The sequence below is a fragment of the Vombatus ursinus genome, unplaced genomic scaffold, assembly GCF_900497805.2.
Source record: "Vombatus ursinus unplaced genomic scaffold, bare-nosed wombat genome assembly UNPS02014786.1, whole genome shotgun sequence".
Classification (NCBI taxonomy): domain Eukaryota; kingdom Metazoa; phylum Chordata; class Mammalia; order Diprotodontia; family Vombatidae; genus Vombatus; species Vombatus ursinus.
The window spans coordinates 19,001,077-19,023,532 of NW_020954564.1; the positions used below are offsets into that span (position 1 = coordinate 19,001,077).

Genomic DNA, 22,456 nt, shown 5'->3' on the forward strand with positions numbered 1-22,456 from the left:
ATGGTATGTCACTGAGCCAGTTTTGGTGATGTTGTTGACAGTACTTCTACTCAAAGATGGATTGGACTAGATGAACTCCAAGATTCCAAGTCATTCCAAGATTCTTTGATTCCAGATGTCTGGTCTGGAAAACACTTCTTCACATTCCAGCAAAGAGACAAATTGAGGGCTTGCTTTCTCCTCAATTCATCATTTTGGGTAATATGGAGCACTGAATCTTAACAAAATATGGTCATGTTGATCATATGAATAAATGAAGAGTAAAGATGATGAGAGCTGAGGCATGAGGGGGAATAATTTTAACAGTCAAAATGAAAAACCTACACTTTCCCTATGCATGCTCCATTCCATTTATCTCTTCTTTTTATGATGTGGCAAGAAGTTTAAATAATCTCATTGAGCTCTAATAATTAGAGATGCAACTTGATTGAATTTTTTTGAACAGTAGAATATTTGTAAATAAAGATCATGTATTACTTTAAAATATTTATGAATAACACCTACTTTTAATAGAATATTGCCAAATTAATCTTCTAGGGTAGCAGGTTATAAGTAGCAGAATTCTCTTTAGCTATTGGTGTGCCAAAGTCCTTTAAAGACTTCTTTTAATGCAGTTAAATATGGTCTTGACAATCCCAACTTTGTTCCTATTATTAATTCATTTCATTCTTCATGATTTCTCCCTAGAGAACTTCTCCCTAGCTCACTTCATGTGATATATCCATCAATTTCATTAACGGCATCTAAAATTTGTTGACATTTGCTATTCAAGTAGGTCTTCATTCATAAACATGATGCATTACATAAATTCACTAAGAAGTTAATCATTTGTATTTCAGACCTCACTACACAACAAAATAATATTATAATTGTAACTTAATACCAAGTATAATCTATTGTCATTATGCTTAGTACTAAGAATAATATGATAATGTTATACTTAGGCATTTACAAAAGTCTATTCTTTAAATATAAGACATATATGATGAGATATAGCAGAAATTACTGTAACAAATGATGAATCTATATAACATGTCAAAATCAGGTAACAAATTCTCCTTTCCCTTGAATGTTAGTGCTGGAGAAAATGCAAATTCAATTAGAAGAGGATGGGGAAGTAGACAAAGTTGCTAGTGGAACTTTTGAAGGGATATTATTGGAACTTTCAAGTGATTTAGATCTTGATGGCATTGATTTCTCTTTCTGTCCACTTTTTCAAAATGTCATGGCTTTCCTTTTCCTGGCGATCAGGCAAACATCATTCCTCACAAGCTTATTGGAGATTAGCTTTCCATCAGAGATAGAATTAGGAATGAGAGATCGGTGCAGAGAATGGTAGAAAGGAGGAAGGAGAGAAAGAAAGAAGAAAGGAAGAAAGGGAAGGAGATAGAGAAGAAGAGAGAAATGAAGAGGAAAAGAAAGGGGGAGAAAGAGGAAAGAGAGAAAGAGCAATTGGATAAGTGGATAAGTGGAAAAGAGTTTGATTACAGAGGAAAGGGGAAAACACTTCATGAGGATATATACTGACTATATTTGTAAACCAGGCTGCTTGCCTTAAAATTAAGTGACATATGATAGTGAATTTCAAAAGAAAAGAAGGAATTGTGGAATTTGCATAGAGTTCAAAAGGAAGTCTTGGGAAGAGATTCTTGAAACTGGCCATCAGGCTGTGCTCTTGGCCCAGGCCATTTTGATGGCTATTTTGAATGAGTGACAGGAGAGTTATCATAGTAGTTGGAGGGAAAGAGGAAAAGCAGAATACCCAGACATTTGTCTATGTGAAGTATTTGTCAGTCTGGTGTTCTTCACTCTAGGCAATACCTGCATTTGTAGGAATTCGAAAGTATTTTCATATCCACCATTTCATTAGTTCCTTAAAAAAAATATAGAATACATGTGTGTTAATCTAAGACAAGGTCTAAAACAAAGGAGGGAAACTTAGGATGAATAAAACTGTGATGAAAATTAGATGAAAAACCTCTCTCCAGTACCTCATACAAATGAGGAATGTTGTATATGATAAAAGGTGACAGATGGATAAGAGGCTATTGCTAAAAGGTTTCAGAGATAGGACATAGCAAGATGACAAAGACTATGGTCACATACATAAATTGGCCAGCAAGGCTAAAAATTTTAAATGGGAACAGACTCTTATATAAGGGCAGCATATTTAATCAGACTCTCTTTCCAAATTCCAATGGAACTCTATTTTAAAATATGAATAGTGCTTTGTCCATTTGACCATTCTTTTTCTTTTCTTTATGGACTGAACCTATAATTTAATCTGTGTAGGGGACTGCTGGTAAAGAACATCCTCTATCAAGGCAGATTGGCACTTTCTCTGAAACTTAGTCTTAGAGCACTGTCTGGGGTGCTGAGGTGAAATCTACCCAGTGTCACACAGTCAGTATGTATTAGAGTCAAGATTTGAGCTGCAGTTTTTCTGATGCTGAACACAGCTCTCCATCTTATACACCATGTTATCTCTCTTTATTAGGAGTTTTATAAAACCTCTCTCATTACTGTGAAAGATAGGATTCTTTCTATTATATAGGCAATTTAAACAGGAGGTGCCACTGTCACCCAAACAGAAGTCTTCACTCTGTTTGACACCGTTTCCAGTTTTCATGAGAGTTTACAGTTCATGCTGCTCCTGATACATTAAGCTGAACCATGGACACCAGTCAAGATACGAGTCTTACTGAGTATTCCGAAAGCCCAAACTTGGTGCCAAATTCTGATGCATGATGATTATCCTTACAAAGGTCTTCCAGCATTTCTAGTTGTCTTAAAAGCATCTCACTATTCCTCACAATGTGCTGTGGATTTCTCCTGGGCATGTTGAAGAAATGTATACAATTTAACTTTTTTTCACTAAAACAACCTGCTAGCCAGAGGTCCGATTATTATCCAAGAAAATAGGAATAATTGTCTAGTCACTGCTATCCCCTTCAAGGCAATTTGATTCCTTTTAGTTTTCTCTTGTTTTTCAGTTAATTGGTACTAGTAAGGTAATGATATTTTGATTTTTGATGTATTCCCATATACCACTGTACTCTTGTCAGGAAGAGCCAGTAAGATGATACAAGATGAACCTTAGCAAGAGTAAATATGAAGTCCTACACTTTAGTTTGTTTTAATTACCTGTACAAATGGATAGGATTTATCTTAGTAATAGTTCATCAGAGAAAGACCTCAAGTCTTTAGTCATTGAGTTTAGTTAAAAGCTCAAGATGAATGAGTCGACTATAGGTCATTAAAACCAATATAATTTTAGAAAGTATTAGATAAGATATAGTTTCATTCATTCTCAAAGAAGCTCAAAGATATATTGAACTCTGTGATAGTCAGACCACTTATGGAGAGTTGTAATCATTCCTTGACTCAATATTTTGAAAAAACATTAACGAAATGAAGCACATATGAGGTAGGTGACCAGAATGAGCAGAAGTCTCATTTTAAGAAGGTTGGAGGAACAGGAAATATTTAGCCCTGACAAGAATATATTTTTTGGGGTGGAGCTGAAAGTTTTCTTTAAATATTAGGGGGGTTGTTAGGTGACTGATATTTAGTCTCTCCTGCTTTAGAAGAAATAACATGTCAATGCATAGAAATTATCTAAGTAAGTGGGAGAATAGTTTAAAAATTAATTAATTAATTAATTAATTTTCTAAGAGTTTTATCCTGAAATTGAATATATTCCTTGTGATATGAGTCACTATTTTCAATGGAGATGTTCAATGACCACACATCAAGGCAGCTATTGATAGTTGAAGGTTGCGCTAGATAACATTTAACGTTCTTCCCAAACTAAGGTTCTATTAGTCTTTAGGTTACATCTCTACATTCTATATCTCTTGGATGGATTACAAAGAAGCAGAGACAACATGAGTCAGACCAATCAGACCTGGGTGACAGAATTCTTCCTATTGGGACTTTCTGATGACCCTCAGACTCAGCTGTTGCTCTTTGTATTGTTCCTGGCAGTCTATCTGGGCACCATTCTTGGAAACCTGCTCCTCACATCCTTGGTTCTGCTTGACTCACAGCTTCATACACCCATGTATTTTTTCCTGTGTAATTTATCTTTGGCTGACCTCTGCTTCTCGACTACCATTGTTCCCCAAACCCTAATCCACATGTTATCTAGAAAGAAACTAATTTCTTTCACAGGCTGTGCAGTTCAACTTCTTTTCATCCTATTCTTTGGATGTGCAGAGTGTGCCTTATTAGCTGTGATGTCTTATGATCGGTACTTGGCAATCTGTGACCCTATGCACTACCCCCTCACCATGACATGGAGGGTGTGTAGCCTCTTGGCTTTGGCATGCTGGTCAAGTGGTGTTTTGGTATCAGTGGTGGACACTACATTTACACTAAACCTCCCTTACCAAGGAGACAATAGAATCGCTCATTTTATTTGTGAGCCCCCAGCCCTTCTGATTGTGGCATCTGCAGACATACACAGCTCAGAGATGGCTGTTTTCTTAATGGGTGTGGTGATTCTTCTTGCACCTGTGTCCCTGATTATGATCTCATATGTATGTATCATAGTGTCTGTGGTCAAGATGAAGACAGCTTCAGGGAAACTCAAGGCCTTCTCCACCTGTGGCTCCCATCTCATTGTGGTCATCATTTTTTATGGATCAGCCATTATCAACTACATGACACCTAAGTCTGCCAAGGAACTAGGGAAAATGGTATCTGTGTTCTATGCAGTGATAAACCCTATGCTCAACCCCCTCATATATAGCCTGAGAAACAAGGATATAAAGAAGGCATTCAAGAATGTAGCCAACAGGAGACCAATTGGCAGAACATGATTCTCTAACTCCTCATTCAATTTTACATTATCTCTCTCATTCAATCTTTTTCTTCAGCCTCCTAGAAGAACTGGCTTCTCTTGACCTGTATTACTGAGCAGTGGTACATGATTATATGACTATTTAATCTTCCACAGCATGGTTACATACAGTATATTTGTCATATGTCTGAGTCAAAGGGAGACATGTAGAGACGACACATCTAATTCCTCTGGAGGACTGAATGGAATCATGTCAATTTGGAGGACTTGGGAAATAGTCTAATTAGTATGGCATTATCACAGCCATTGAATATCCTGTACTGGACTTTAAGGAACAGAGACAAATATGATGTAAACATTCTTAAAAATAAGAAGAGGGAATCCAGCCTTTGGGAGGCTAGTCAGAAGCTTCACTCACAGAATAAACAAACAAAAACTAACTTGATACTAGATTGCTCTTAATAGAAATAAAGTGTTCAAAATGTGTAAGGTCATAGTGCCATTGCATAAACTATATGTAAGACTATATTATCAACTGGATAAAACTTTATGTTACTTTATTGATATTTTTGCTTTTGGATAATGTGTCTATTGTATCTATTATATATCTCTCTATTCTCTCCTACCCATTGGGCTTTCCATTGAAACAAAGTGGAAAAAAAAAGCATTTTAGATCAATACCACAACCATGTTTAATATTTTATGAGTATTCCAAACCTGTAGTCTTGCATATCTTTGACAAAAGAGGGAGATTCATTTTCCAGGTCCTCTGAGGCTAAGCTTGGACATTATAATTGAATAACATTAAATATTTTTTGTTTTTAATAGCTATATTATTTTTCTTACTCTGCTTATTTAATTCTGTATTAGTTCATATACTTCTTTCCCATTTTTTAAAATTTGTATTTGTCCTTTCTTATGGCATAGTATTCTTCCACTACATTTATGAACCATAATTTGCTTAACCATTACTCTGTCAATGGAAATTTACTTTTTCAAGTTTTTTCATACTACAAAAATGTTACTATGAATATTTTGAAATATATAGATAATATAGTTAAATATTTTGAATAGCATTCCTATCTTTCACCTCCTTGAGGAGATATTATTTACCACAGAATCTCAAGATCTAAGTATATTGACCTTTAAAAAAGAAATGTTTATTGATAATTTTTTTTGTTGCATAATTCTCCCAATTTAAAGCAAATAAGGAGAGAAGTTATGGAATATACTTAATCTAATAGTAATTTAATGTATTTGAACAAAGTCACATTAAATGATAGGAAATATATAAAAGTACAGACATTGACACAAATGATCGCCATTTCCTCAGGAACTTTAATTGCTGTAAATCAATTATCACAAGGAGATGAAAAAAATTAAAACAACCTTAGCCAGAAAACACTTGACCTTCTTGCAAAGAAGAAGCCCAAGGTAGCATCATTTTATAATGTCACTACATTGTAAAATCCTATGAATAAATGTGAAATATAATAATCAGTATTGCTCCATGAAATAGTGAGACAGATGGAAGGATAATAATGGCTACAGCTTGGCAAAAGACTCAACTAGTATGAATGATCTCAATTGTAATTAAGGGACCTAAAGATAAAACTAGGAAAACAACAAAAACAACACAAAATAATCTATAAAAACTGTTATACCTAACTCTTTTCTCCATTAATGATAGTATATTTAACATGTTTTGTAAAATGGAGACATATGCCTGTCCCTGTTCTTAATGTGCTGCAAGAGTAAGTAGAGATAACACTAAAAAATGATAGTAAGAGCAGCTGGAATAAACCAAGTAGAGTCAGAAGGAGTCTGAGCTGGAGGTGATATAATTTGGAACGTATCAAGGGAACAATTTTCAAGATACCTGTAAGATAAAAGAATGTCAATTCATAAGAAAAGTGTTGGGCCTTATTATTATAGAAAGTATGATGAATACGTATTAATAATTGCTGACTTAAAACCCTAAGTTTCCCATCTCTATGAAATCATTATGAGAATACCTTATGCTTGTTGAAGAAATGGCAAAGGAACACACATGCTGTATCAAATAATATTCTATAGTAGAATACAAATTTTTACTCATAAAATTTACTAAAAGTTAGAAAAAATACATCTCATTGTGTTTAGTACCTTTTGACTATATAAAAGCATTTGATTTACTAGAACAAAATATCACCTTAAAGGCATTCTTTAAAAAAGGTATCTCCTATATATATGTCAAAATTATATAAAGTTCATTAATAGATGGTTTTTTTGCTTTTTGGTGAGGCAATCAGGGTTAAGTGACTTGCCTGGGGTCACACAGCTAGTAAGTGTCAAATGTCTGAGACCAGATTTGAACTCAGGTCTTCCTGACTCCAAGGCCAGAACTCTATCCACTGTGCCACTTAGCTGCCCCTTAAAGGCTCATCTTTTTAACATCAATATATTTCATGTCAGTCCTGGAATAACACACAGTCTTTGAAGACTTGATATTTCAGGTCTCTAAAAAGTCAATGAAGAAGCAAATGGGAGATGTGAATATGCTGAAAAATAGTACCCATGAAGAAATGCAGAGGAGCAACATTATAAAGTATGTCATTATAGAGTTTTGTGGTCAGAAAAAGAAATGTCAGTGATGTAGTAAAAATAAGAGGTAACTAATGGAAAGACTGATGACTGCATTGGTATCCACATAATGTTGAGAGATCTAAAGGAAGCCTCTGGTACATTACAGACACTTTCTCCACTAACCCCTTTCTTAATAGAAGATTTTGGGGAGAATATAGTCAAGTGGCAGAAGATGAGAAGGTATGAATGTGTTGCAATACGCACAATTGTGGATAGTCTTCCCTTCCCCCATCAGTGAGATCACAGAACCATCAGAATACCAAAATAGATATCCCTCATGGCATCTACCACACACCTATCCACATAATAGCCCTGGATAGCTTGGTGAATGCTTGCTGAGTAGTATGGAAAAGCCATTGAAAGTGAGCACTAGCTAAAGAAAGACATTGTCTATGGAACAGAAGACTGTTGCAGTCTGACAAGGATCAAATCTGTCATCCTCCACCATATTTCTCCATTGTCCCTTCACTTCCATTTTGTTTAGAGACATTTCATATTCCCTAACAACCTGGAGGGAGAAGTAGACATCAGATCCCTTCAATTTCTCCTCCAAGAGGAAGATCTGACTGCCCTTACAAGAGAGATGATAGACTCAGCTGGGCTAGAAATAGGAACATTGCACCCTTGATTTAAGTCACTATACAATTACCTCCAGACTCCACATTGGTTGAGATTTCAACTTAAAAAAAAAAACAAACAAACAGGAACTCCTTGTAGGTATTTCCATTTCAATTGCAAACACTTAGTTAAATCTTATATTCTCAATTATCATCTCTTAATTGCTTATCCTTTCCCTTTTAGCCAATCTCACTCCCACCATAAGCTTTTTGCATTAAACCGTACCTATTAGTTGCTCTTCAAACAGAGAATGAATGAAGACTTGACACTTAAGTTATAGTAGAAATTACTTTCAGGTATTTGTTGGATTGCTGAGGTGTCTTAAAACTTTATAATTTTGGGACTCTCTGAACTTCTCTATCAGAGAGTCCAATATCTCCTTCTGGAGGAAAAGCTATGTCCTGGGAAAGGGGTAGGAAATGGAAAAGACTCTGTGGGAGGCAGATTGGGGAGAATTGTCTAGTGGTGTGGGCCTGTGGAGGACTGTGAGGTAAGGTGCTTAGAAGAAGCATGTAGCACTGCAGTGTTGCTGCCCTGGAACAAAGTAAGTCCTTCTAACTCTGCATTAGTGATCACTCTGCCAGAATACAGAACTAGGGTAAAAGTTACATAGAAGTAGACTTTAGCTCAATATGAGACCAAAAACTTCCTAATAATAATTAGAGTTGTTTAATAATGAACTGTGTTGTCACAGGAGGTGATACGTTTCCCATCACTGAAGGTCTTTAAGCATAGCCTGGATGTCAGTCAGTCAGTTAATCAATAATTTAATAAATAAATAATAATTTATAAAGTAACTAGAATATGTTAAGCACTGTACTAAGAACTGGGCAGAGAAACACAAATGTGAGTAGCCTGTCCTTGAGGAGCTAACATTATACTAGGAGGACATGACTTCTCAGATTTTATAGATAAATACTTGCAGGATATCACAAAAATGCATATTAATATGGTGATTCCTAACAAATAGGGATGATCAGGAAGACCTCTTGATGGAGGTAGCCCTTTAGTTGACTCTGGAAGGAAACTAGTGATTCCAAAATATGATGAGGAATCATTTTAAGCATGGAGGAGAGTCTGTGCAAAAGCAAGAAGGCAGAATATGAAATATTAGGTGAAAGGAAAGGGAAGCAGGCTAGCTTGTAAGAGATGTAGACAGGTTGTATATCTTGATTTGGTCTAGTTGATCTGTGTGGTCCCAAGTCTGAGATACTTCATTTCTTTTTTTTTTTTTTTTTTTGGCCGGGCATTGGGGTTAGAGTTTTTCCCCGGATCACATAGCTAGTAAGTGTTATGTGTCTGAGGCCAAATTTGAACTCAGGTCCTCCTGAATCCAGGGCTGGTGCTCTATCCACTGTGCCACCTAGCTGCCCTGATACTTCATTTCTAACTTGTAATTAAAAAAATCTTAATATAACCAGGCTCTCAGGTCATAACATTCCATCAGTTAATATGATTTTTGAACACTAAACTGACATTCATTTCTTGGTAGAAACAAACCTAGAAATAAAGGATAAGGATCTCACAGGTTCTCCTCATAAGCCAATAAACACATTTCTTACATGATGACAAAGAAATGAATAGGCCTCACTTCTGGGCACTCAGTCACACATTGATGCAACTACCCACATTACCAAAGAGAATATGGGACTTGGAGAAAAGAGTAGATTGAATGTTTGGAGCAGAAGATTTGTATTTTAATTACTTCCCCTAAAGAGTACTTCTTGTGTCCACCTGAGGGAGAACTATGTGGCAAAACCACATTCACTTCCAGATCTATCCTAATGACTTAGGAATCCTCTAGAGTATGTGAGATACTCCAGAGACCATCCCCACACTCCAGACCATTTTACTAGATTTATCCTCAAGGAAACAGTCTTTGTTTTGAAGCAATTCCTCAGAACCACCAAGGAGACTTGTTTGTGGGAAGGGAGGATTTAATCCACTTCATCGCTCTTCCCCTTCTCCTCCAGCTCCTTCTCCTGACAATGAACAAAGATTGGATGAGAACTCTCTGCTCTAGTATGTTACCTGATGTTTTCATCTCCCTAACCTAATAGTTACTTCTCATGCATCTATTCTATTTTCCACGTTTGGAGTACCTTTCCTGGCTGTATGATGCATTCCTAGTGTTTTTTGTCTTCCAGGTGAGAAAATGAGGTTATATGTAGAAAAGGGGTAAATAGTAAGGGGTTATTAAAAGTTGCACAGTTAGAACTGAAAGATTTTTTGAGTAGATTTGGACTCAGAACATTTCTATTTCTGTCCTTTTGTTTCAATATCCCTTGTTCACCGTATTTGGTTGCCCAGTGTTTTACTTTGGAAATAGTTCCATCCAGAAGATTTTCCTACTGGACCTATTTCTCCCATCACCAGCGCTAAGTCCTCAAAAATTTGCCTGCCTTGAATTTGGGCATAAGGTTTATACCAAATAATGAATTTCTCTAAGGCAAATGTGTTTGGGTGGCAGCATGACCTTTTAAAGCAGTCCTCTCTAGGTGACCATGACTAACTTCCTTGAGATTAGCTATGACTCTTCAAACCCTATGTTCATTTCAATATCTGTATATTATTAAATTTGCATTTCCTCTGGTTATGGACTGGGGAACAAATGAATTCCACATGGGGGCAGGCAAATCTAATAAAGTCTCTGTCTTCAAGAAACATATATACTATCTTCTATTGAGAGAAATAACATGTATCCATACAAGCATACACAAAAGCTTAACCAAAATTACAATGTGATTGTGGGTTTTTGGGAAGGGGGCCTAGCCCCTGGATGGGTTTAAAGAAGGCTTCATGTAAGAGGTGGCATTTGAGCTAAGATGTGAAGGCATCTAGCACAGCAGAGGAGGAAGTACATTCTTGGCATGGGAGATAGTCTGTGCAAAAGTTGGTGTGGAGAGATGAGTGCCAGGTATAAAGAAAGAATAACAAGAAAAAACAGTTTTGCTTGACCATAAATTTCAAGCTGGAGAGCAATGTATGTCTCTGAGAGGCTGTGAATGGGTTGTGAATGAGAAACAGAGCAATGCCTATTTGAGGGAGCCACTGGAATTTATTGAGCAGATGACTTGGTCAGTCTCATGCTCAAGGAGTATCAATTTGACAGTAATGTGAAGAGTGAATTGGAAAGGACAGAGATGGTTCAAGAAAACTGATTAAACACAACGCTGATTTCTAAACTCTTGTACCTCTCTCTGGGACCATATCTATCAGCTGTACAGCTCTACTGACATGAGTGATGGACAAGGTGAGAGACACATAGGACCCTTGAGATAATGTATTTGCAGGAACAAGCTTGTATCTGAGAAGAGGCTCAAGGACACCTGGGTTAACATCTTCCTAGCACCATATCCTTAGAGAATGATAGAAAACAACAAATTGTGTTGCCTCATGTTAACTTATAGAAACCAGAAAAGAATCCTGTCACTATTCTGGGACCCAAACACCCAAAGTAGCAACCCTTCCCAGGCTGGTTAATATCTACTGGCTATCTCCCAGCGCAGTGCATCAGAGCAGAACTTGTTACTTCAGTGAAATGCTAATTCTCTCACCATTATCCACTGGTCAGAACCACAGTCCTCTACTCCCTCAAGACCTCAATGTTTTTATTTAGAACTCATAAGCTTTTCCTTGTTGAGGAACTCAAAACCTTTCATGGTGAATCCTGAGAATCTCCTTTGAGGGCTTTGGATTATTTATGTCCTTAAAAAAGATGGGAGTCAAAAGAGGCAAAATCCTGAGGAAAGGGCTACGGCAGAAGTTGCCTTTTCTGAAGACACTTCTCTATTGACAGGTATCTCTTGGAACTCTACCAATAACAAATGTTTTCAGATATTATTAGCATGGTGGGTTGTAAGCACTTAAAAGATTAGCAATGATAAGTAAAAACTAATAGACTTTCATCGATAACAAATAACTACAGGTTCACTTGATTTTTCTTTCTGATAAGGTTGTTAGACTGGCAGCAGTGGAGCAAGAGAGAATAATTTCTTGTAGGTTTATTACTTGGTCTGATTACTCCATGTAAATGTATACAGTTTTAGGTACCACAATTTAGGGACATAATGAACTAGAGCATGCCCAGAGGATGGCAGCCAGGATGATGGGGACTGGGAGGCTTGTAGCCATGCCATTTGTGGATTGCTTTAAAGCATTTGGTGATATTTTAAATGTAGAGAAGACTTCAATTCCAGTTGGACATGATTGCTGTTGTTAAGGTTTTCAATGTGGAAGAGGAATTAGGATTTTTAACATGGAAGTGGGATTAGGAATTTTTTCCTTCACTCCAGAAACCAGATGTAAAAGTAAAGAGTGAAAGTTGCAGAGAAGGGGATTTCTGTTAATGATATAGGAAAACTCTCTACCAATTAGAGATGTCCAAATGTAGAATGAACTACCTGAGGGAGGAGGGATTGACACATCACTGAATGTCACTGAGCCTTTTTGGAGAGGTTGTAGAGAGTATTTCTATTTAATTATGGATTGACCCAAATGAACCCTGCATTTCCACCCCATTCTGAGATTCTTTAATGCCAGGTATTTACTCTACATAATGCTTCTTCACATCTCTGCAAAGAGACAGGAGAAATTGGGGGCTTACTTTCTCCTCGATCCTATGGATCCCTGAACCTGAACATGGTATGGTCAAGTTGGTCACACGAATAAACGGGGAGAGAAGATGGTGAGAGCTGAAGTATGGAGGGGATAATTCTAGGGAAGAATCAGAATGGAAACCCTGGACTTCTAACTCCTTGACACTTTTCCTATAAATGCCCCGTCCCATTTATCTTTTTAGAATGTGATGAGAAGTTTAAATAGTTGAACCTCATTATGGTTTAATAATTAGGGGTCCAATTTTTAAAAATTATTTTGCAAAGTAGAATATTTATGAAGAAAGGTCACGTGTTATTTCCAAATACTCATGAATAATATCTACTTTTAATAGAATATTTCTAAATTGGGCTCTGGGTTGTACCTGGTTATGAATATTTGAATTTTCTGTTACTGTTAGTGTGCCAGAGTTCATCGAAGTTCTCTTCTCTTTACACAGTTGTATATGGTCTTGACAATCCCAACTCCACCCATATCATTAATTCATTTCACTCTTCATGATTTCTCCCTAGAGACCTTCTTCCTACCCCACTTCAAGTGATATATCCATCAATTTCATTAATGGTGTCTAAAACTTGGTGGCACCAGCTTTTCAAGTAGATTCTCATTCACAAATATATTGTATTAAATAATTTCATTAAAAAGTCATATGTAATTAAGCAGTCAATGCCCAATAAAAATAATATTCCACTTGGTACTTGTGTCAAATATAATCTATTATTATTGTTATAAAGTCTATTATTATTATACTTAGTACCAAAAATAATATAATAATGCTATACATAGGTACTTACAAAATTTTTGTTTCGATATGGGACATGTATAATGAGATATAGTAGAATCATTGTTACAAATAATAAGTCTATACAACATGTTAAAATCAGACAATAATTATTTATCCTTTCTATTGAATAGAAGTGCTAGAGAAAATGCTGATTGAATTAGAATAAAATGGGGAAATACACACATGTACATAATGTTTTTGAAACTTTTGAAAGGATTTTCTTCTTTCAAGTGATTTAGATCTTGATGACATTTATTTCTCTTTCTAACTTTGCTTCAAAATGTCATGGTTTTCCTGTACCTGGATATCACAAAAACTCCTCTATTCCCCAAAAGCTTCTTGGAAATTAGTTTTGGATTAGATATAGTATTTGGAATGAGAGACTGGTGTAGAGAGGAGGATGAAGAGAAAGAAAGAAGAGAGGAAGAAGGGGAAGAAGAAAGAGAAGAAGAGAAAATGGAGAGGAAAAGAGAGAGCAGGAGGAGAGGGAAGTGGACAGAAGGAAGAAGAGGAGGAGGAAACAAGACAGAGAAGGGGAGAGACAGAGAGAGAGAGAGAAACACAGAGAGAGACAGAGAGAGTGATCCATTGGATAACTGGAAAAGTATTTGATTGGATAGGAAAGAGGAAAGGACTTCACAAAAACTTATGCTCATTTTATTTGTAAGCAAGGCTATCTGCATTGAAAGTACCTGATATGTGATAGTGAATTTCCAAAGGAAATTGGGAACTGTGGAATTTGCATAGAGTTCAAAAGGAAGTCTTGGGAAGAGATATGATTCCCTATACCGACCATCAGGCTTGCTCTCAGCCCAGGCCATTTTGTTTCCTGTTTTGAGTGAGTCACAGGAAGGATATCATGGTGGTTGAAGGGAAAGAGGAAAAAAGGAGCATCAAGACATTTGTTTGTATGAGGTATTTGTCAGTCAGGTGTTCTTCACTTCAGGCAATGCTTGCATTTTCCTTTATGTAGCATCTTAGAAATAGAAAAGTATTTTATCCATCATTTCATGATCTCCTTAGGAAAAATATAGAATACTGTGTCTTATATAAGACCAAATCAAAGACAAAGGAGAGAAACTTAGGGTGAATAAAAATGTAATGGAAATAATTAGATGGAAACCTTTTTGTGGGACCACATATGAATGAGAAATGCTATGTAAGAGAATAGGTGACAGAGAGATAAAAGGCTATTGCTAAAAGAATTCAGACATATAACATAGCAGGATGACAAAGACTACAGTCACATGCATAAATTGGCCAGCAAGGCTAAAAATTTTAAATGGGAACAGGCCCTTATATAAGTGCAGTGTATTTAATGGAGCTATCTTTCCAGTTTTTTCCATAGGCCACTGTACTTGCATGGGGAAGAGATAATAAGGTGATACAAGATGAATATTAAGAAGGCTAAATATGAAGTCTTTCACTTTATTTTTTAATGATCTGCAAAAATATGGAGTTGGTAAGATTCAACTTGGCATTAATGAGAGAAAGTTCATGGGAGAAATAACTCAAGACTAGCTATTGCATTAAGTAATAAGCTTAATATAAATGTATACCACTGTAGGTAATTAGAACTCATACAATTTTAGACTATGTTAAATATAGTTTTATTGATGATCAAATGAACTAAAAGATATATTGAACTGTGTGATAGCCAGACTACATATGGAGTCTTGGGTTCAGTTCTTTAGCCCTTGTTCAAGGGGTTAGATTTTGTTTGTGCTGCGTTAGAGGATATTGTAGAGATCAATGAATGGAAATTACAGTATAGTCCTTTGTACTAAGGCACTTGTTTGCAAAATGTGATTTTATTCCAAAATAATTACTATATTTGGGGATAATTTGATAATGTTGCATTTATTTATGCAAATTTCATTAAAGAACAGAGAAAACTGAACCACTTCACAGTAACTTGGGAAGTATAACCCTTCTGACACTTATTTCAGCAAGTAAACTCCAGGTCTTTTTCAAGCATACTTCCAGGTAAAGTGTCACATTAATTGTATATCTTCTGGTATAGGAGGAGCTATGGATGGAAAAGGGCTGGTCATCACCTACACACTTTACCCCAACTCTTCTACCTTCCTGCCCATGGTCCTTTGCCTCTGAATTCAAATTTGCAAACCTGTTGGATCCAGGGCACAAGCTGAGCAGCAACTGTGGACACAAATACCAGCAATATTTATTGTAGCATTTATGTATTTTAAGCATTAAATTTCTGTAAAACTATGCTATTATTCTTATTTGTTTCATATCTTTTTATGTCACAGTTGAAATTCTTGAGTTTTGTGGCCCTAAACCTATTTGCCCCACAAGTTCTATGCTTTTAATTGTATGATTTTGCACAGTTTGGTGTTATTTAGAACACATTTGTCAGCATTAACAGAACTGGTAATAGAGAGTGGAAAATTTCAGCTCAATCTGAGGAACCATTTTTTAACAGTGCTGTCCAACATAGAAGGAATTTCTTGTGATGTAGGACATTACTTTCAGGTTGTTGTGTTTGTCTTTTGTTCTCAAAGAGGACCGTGATATCAGGGAGATGATGATATGACTTACAGCTGACATTGTGTTGAGTGAATGAGCACTGTGCAAAGTCATCAGCCTCTTTTTCCTCCAGAGCCATCTGGGTCCAGTGGCCAGATCCTCACCAGGATGACTAGAGATAGCTCAGCGCACAACTTTCAATGGATATATTAAATGACCACACATCAAAGTGGCTATTAATCATTTAAGGTAGCACTAGAAAACTTTTGACATACTTCCCAAGTATGGTTCTATGATTCTCTAGGCCACATCTTGACATTCCATATCTCTTGACCCCTTTATAAAGCGGCAAAGCGAACATGTACCAGACCAACCAGACCAACCAGACCTGGGTGACAGAATTCTTCCTTTTAGGTCTGTCTGATGACCCTCAGACTCAGCTGCTGCTCTTTGTGTTGTTCCTGGTAGTCTACTTCAGCACTATACTTGGAAACCTGCTCTTTATATCCCTGGTTCTGTTTGACTCACAGCTCCATACACCCATGTATTTCTTCCTGTGTAATTTATCTCTGTCTGACCTCTGCTTCTCAACCACCACTGTTCCCCAAGCCCTAATCCACATGTTATCTGGAACAAAATTAATTTCTTTCACAGGCTGTGCAGCTCAAGTTCTTCTCTTCCTGTTCTTTGGATCTACACAGTGTGCTTTATTGGGTGTGATGTCCTATGACCGGTACTTGGCAATCTGTGACCCCATGCACTATACCCTCATCATGACATGGAGGGTGTGTGCCCTTTTGGCCATAGGATGCTGGTTCAGTGGCCTTGTTGCATCCTTGGTGGACAGTACATTCATACTTAGCCTCCCTTATCAGGGAGACAATCAGATTGCTCATTTCTTCTGTGAGTCCCCAGCCGTTCTGGTTTTGGCTTCTGCAGACACTCACAAAACAGAGTTAATCATTTTCTTCATGGGTGTAGTGATTATAGTTACACCTCTGTCCCTGATCCTGGTGTCATATGTGTGTATCATAATTTCTATCATCAAAATGAAGACAACCTCAGGGAGACTCAAGGCTTTCTCTACCTGTGGCTCCCATCTCATTGTGGTCATCCTTTTTTATGGAGGAGCAATCATTAACTATATGACACCTAAGTCTTCACAGGAGCTAGGGAAGATAATATCTGTGTTTTATGCGGTCATGAACCCTATGCTCAACCCCCTCATATATAGCCTGAGGAACAAAGATGTGAAGAGAGCATTCAGGAATGCAGTCAACAGGACACCATTCTGTAGAACCTGATCCTCTCACCTGTCATTGAATTTGACATTATCTGTCTCTTCTCATCTTAATCTTTAACCTCCTGGAAAAACTGGCCTCTTATGACTAGAATCAGAAGGCAGCAATACATGTTTGTATTGCTATGTAATCATACATGAGGTTGTTACATATTGCACACCCAGCATATGTCTGAAGTGAAGAGAGAGAGAAGTAGAGATGATACATTTACCTCTCCGGAGACTTGTGTGGAATGATACTAATTTGGAGGACATAAGGAATAGTCTAATTAGTATGGCAGTATCAAAACCATTGAATATTCTGCGTTGGACTTTAGGGGACAGTGACAAATATGAAGTAAGTATTCTTAAGAATAAGCAGAGGTAGTTAAGTCTTTGGGAGACTGATAGGAAGATCCACTCACAGAAAAACTAAACAAAAAGTAGTAGCTTCTAATTGATTACTATTAATCGAAATACAGTGTTCAAAATGTGTAAAGTTATAGTACCATTATATTTGCTGATGAAAAGACTATATTTGTAGGTCTGTGTTTTCTATTGGATACAGTTTTCTTTTCTTGTCATTTTATATCAATGTATATAAATTACCTATATCAATGCTGTCAAACTCAAATTGAAATGCGGGCCATTAATTCAATACATAAGTATTCTTATGGGAAGCTTTTTAACTTAGCTTTAAAATGTAATATTAAACAGGTTTTATTGCATTTTTATTTATTTAATTGAATATTTCTCAATTATTGTTTACCCTAATTCTAGATGCATTTTCGAGTATTTGGGGGGGCACAAATCCCTATGGATTGTGTGCTTAACATCTCTAACCTCCATTTCTGGTTATAAGTCCCTTTTCCCTTACCAATTTGGCAACTCCTTTTAAAAAAGTGGGAGGGGGATTGGGGGAGAAGCTGTTTAGGAAAACCAGTCAATATCACAACCTTGTTGGATAGTACATGGCGAATTCCTAAACTATAGTGTTGTGCTTGTGCTACTTAGGGAGGAAAACAAAATTTCTCAGCTCTTATCTGGTGCTATTTGGTCATTATAATAGCACTGAATATATCAGTTTTAAATAGTTTATATTTCTCTTTTTATTAATAATTTGAGGTAAGATTTCATGTGATTTTAGCCAGTACCAGATAGTTTTAATCATTACCACCTTTTAATGTAGTTTAAGCTCTGCTACAGCTAAACTTCCTTCCTTTACATTTTTTTCATTAGTTCCTTTGATATTCTTGAACTTTTGTTCTTCTAAATGAATTTTGTTATTATTTTTTTCTAGCTCATTAAATAATTTTTTGGTAATTTAAGTGGTATGGCATTGAGCAAGTAGATTTAATTAGAAAGAATTGTCTTTTTTATTTTATTGGCTCTGTCCACCCATTCGCAATTAATATTTCTCCAATTATTTAAAGCTAAATTTATTTGTATAAAAAGTGTTTTATAATTATGTTCACGTGTTTCCTGGGTTTGTCTTGGTGAATATAATTCCAGGCATTTTATGCTGTCTTTCATTGCTCTAAATGGGCTATTTTTTAGTTTCCCGTCTCGCAGAATTTTGTTTTTAATATATAGAAATGCTGATGATTTTTGTAGGTATATTTTATATACTGCTACTTAGTTAAAATTATTATTTCAACTAGCTTTTTAGTTGAATGTCTAGGATTTTTCAAGTATATCATCATATCGTCTGCAAAAAGACATAAATTTATTACCTCATTGCCCGTTTTGATTGCTTCAATTTCTTTTTCTTCTCTTATTGCTATTGTTAGCATTTCTAATGCTCTTGAATAATATTGGTGATAATGGGCATCCTTGTTTTTCTCTTTATCTTATGAGAAGGCTACTAGTTTATCTCCAATACAAATTATGCTTGCTGGTGATTTTAAGTAGATTTTTCTTACATTTTTAAGGAAAAATCCATTTATGCCAATGCTTTTGAGTGTTTTTAATTGGAATGAGCATTGTATTTTGTCAAAAAGTATTTTAGTATCTATTGCTATAATCATATGATTTTATTACTTTTGTTACTGATTTAATCAATTGTGTTAATATTTCCCCTTTTGTTAAACCATCCCTGAATCATTGGTATAAATCCTCCTTGGTCACAATGTATACTCTTTGTGATACATTATTGTAACCTGCAAGCTAGTATTTTATTTAGGATTTTTGCATCCATATTCATTAGTGAAATTTGTCTATAATTTTCTTTTTCTGATTTTGGTCTTCCTGATTTGGATATCAGCACCATATTTGTTTCATAAAAGGGGCTTGGTAGGACTCATTCTTTGCCTATTATTCCAAATAATTTGTTTAATATTGGAATTAGTTCATCTTTAAGTGTTTGGTAGAATTCAATTTTAAATCCAACTGGTTTTGATGCTTTTTATTTAAGAAGTTCATTTATGACCCATTTAATTTTTTTAAAAAAATAAGTTTATTTAAATATTTTATTTCCTCTTCTGTGAATCTAGGCAGTTTATATTTTTGTAAATATTTTTCTATTTAACTTAAACTGTCAAATTTATTGGCATATAATTGGGCAAAATAACTACTAATAATTGCATTGATTTCATTTTCATTACTGGTATATTCATCCTTTTTTTTGATACTATTGATTTGTTTTTCTTCTCTCTGTCTCTCATCATGTTAACCAATAGTTTATCTATTTTATTGTTTTTTTCTCATAAAACAAACTCCTAGTTTTATTTTTTAATTTAATGGGTTTCTTATGTTCATTTTTATTAATCTCTCCCTTAATTTTAAGGAGTGCCAACTTGATGTTTAATTGAGGATTTTTAACTTGTTTTTTTTCTAATTTCTTTAATTGCATACCCAAATCATTAATCTGCTCTTTCTCAATTTTATATATGAGTATTTAGAGATACAAATTTTCCTCTAATTACTGCTTTTGTTGCAACCCATAGATTTTGGTATACTGTCTCATTATTATTAGTCTCCTCAAAAAATTATTTATTGTTTTTGAGACTTGTTCTTTGACCAATTCATCATTTAAGATTAGATTATTTTAGCCTCCAATTAATTTTTTTTTGGCTAGGCAATGGGGTTAAGTGAGTTGCCCAGGACCACACAGCTAGTAAGTGTTATGTGTCTGAGGCTGGATTTGAACTCAGGTCCTCCTGAACCCAGGGCTGGTGCTCTATCCACTGAGCCACCTAACTGCCCCCTTCAATTAATTTTTAATCTGTATTTCCATGGTCTCTTATTAAACATATTTTTTTGTGTTATGATCTCAAAGAGATCCATTCAATATTTCTGCTTTTCTGCATTTAATCATAACAATTTTGTGTCCTAATATATGGTCATTTTTTGTAAAGGTACCATGTATGGGGGCAAAAAAAGGTATAATCCTTTCAATTCTCATTTAATTCCCTCTAGATATCGATCATATCCAGCTTATCTGAGATTATTTTCCCCTCCTTGATTTATGTGATTTATTTTTTGGTTAGACTTATAGAATTCTGAGAGGAAAAAGTTGAAGCCCCCCTAATATTATCATTTTGCTATTTCCAATTGTAATTTATTTAGCTTTTCCTTTAAAATGTGGATACTACAGCATTTGGTGCAAATAGTTTTACTATAGATATTACTTCAGTATCTATGGTACCTATTAATATCATGTGGTTTCCATATTTATGTTTTAATAAAATCCATTTTACTTTAACTTTGTCTGAGATCATGATTGCTAATCCTGCTTTTCTTCCATCAGTTGAAGCATAATAAATTCTACGCCAGCCCTTTATTTTAATCTATATATGTCTCTCATTTTTAAGTGTGTTTCTTGTCAACAACATATTGTCTGATTTTGGCTCATTTCTGCTTTAAGAGTGAGTTCATCTCATTCACATTCAAAGCTATAATCACTAGATGTGTATTTCTCTCTATCCTTTAAACAAGGCCAAAAAAATAGAAGGGAGGGAAATATACAGTTAATAATCATGTGAGCTATGAACCAAAACCATGAACTATGAATGGGATGAACTCACCCACAAAACAGAAGTTACTAGCAAAATGGACAAAAAACAAGAACCTGATAGTGAGTTGTTTACAAGAAATACCCTTGAAACAGAGAGGCATACAGACTAAAAATACAAGACTGCATCAGAATCTATTATGCTTCAGCTGAAGTTTAAAAAAAAAAACCCAACATTGGTAGCAATCATGATTTCAGAAAAAGGAAAAGCAAATATAGATCTAATTAGAAGAGATAAAGGAGGAAACTGCATTATGCTAAAAGGTGCCATAGACAATGAAGTAATATCAATGCTAAGTACATATGCACTAAATGGTATAGCATCCAGATTCTTAAAGGAAATATCAAATGAGTTACAGGAAGAAATAGATGGTAAAACTATACTAGTAGGACACTGGAACTTTCCCCTCTCAGAACTAGATAAATCTAACAAAAAAGTAAATAAGAAAGATGTTGAAGAGATGAATAGAATTTTAGAAAGTTAGATATGATAGACATCTGGATGAAACTGAATAGGAATAGAAAGGAATATACCCTTTTCCCAGATGAGAATGGCACCTTCACAAAAAATGACTGTACTATGGCATTAAAAACCTCACAACCAAATGCAGAAAATTTTAATACCTCCTTTTCAAATATTAATGCAATAAATCTGTGTCAATAAAGGGACACAGAAATACAGATCAAAAGTTAATTGGAAACTAAATAATCTAATCATAAAAATGAGTGGGCCAAAGAACAAATCAAGTAAACAATAAACGATTCATTAAAGAGAATGCCAAGAATGAGACAACACACCAAAATTTATAGGATGCAGTGAAAACATACTTGGGCAAAATTTTATATCTCCAAATCAATAAAATAGAGAAAGAGCAGATCAATAAATTGAACAGGTAACAAAAAAAAAACTAGAAAAAGAACAAAATTAAAACCCCTCAATTAAACACCAATTTCAAAAAACTGAAAAACAAAGTACAGATTAATAAAATTGAAAGTAAGAAAGTGATTGAACTAATAAATAAAGCTAGGAGCTGGGTTTATGCATAAAACCCAATAAAATAGATAAACCATTGGTTAATTTGAAAGAAAAAAGAAAACCAAATTACCATTATTAAAAACAAAAAGGGTGAATTAACCACCAATGTAGATGAAATCAAAGCAATTATTAGGAATTTTTTCCCCATGGTTGATATGAGTAGGCTGAAAAATAGTGCCAACGAAAGAATA

The 22,456-nt window shown here is 35.2% G+C and overlaps 2 protein-coding genes across 2 annotated transcripts; both read left to right on the forward strand.

The window, feature by feature from the left end:
* The first annotated feature begins 3,875 nt into the window (after positions 1-3,875).
* On the forward strand, positions 3,876-4,823 carry LOC114047194 (olfactory receptor 2D2-like). Its single transcript, XM_027868001.1, has one exon. The coding sequence runs from the start codon at positions 3,888-3,890 to the stop codon at positions 4,821-4,823; it is 936 nt and encodes a 311-aa protein (XP_027723802.1). The 5' UTR covers positions 3,876-3,887.
* An 11,474-nt stretch (positions 4,824-16,297) lies between these two features.
* On the forward strand, positions 16,298-17,242 carry LOC114047195 (olfactory receptor 2D2-like). The gene has a single exon (XM_027868002.1). The coding sequence runs from the start codon at positions 16,298-16,300 to the stop codon at positions 17,240-17,242; it is 945 nt and encodes a 314-aa protein (XP_027723803.1).
* The last annotated feature ends 5,214 nt before the right edge of the window (positions 17,243-22,456 follow it).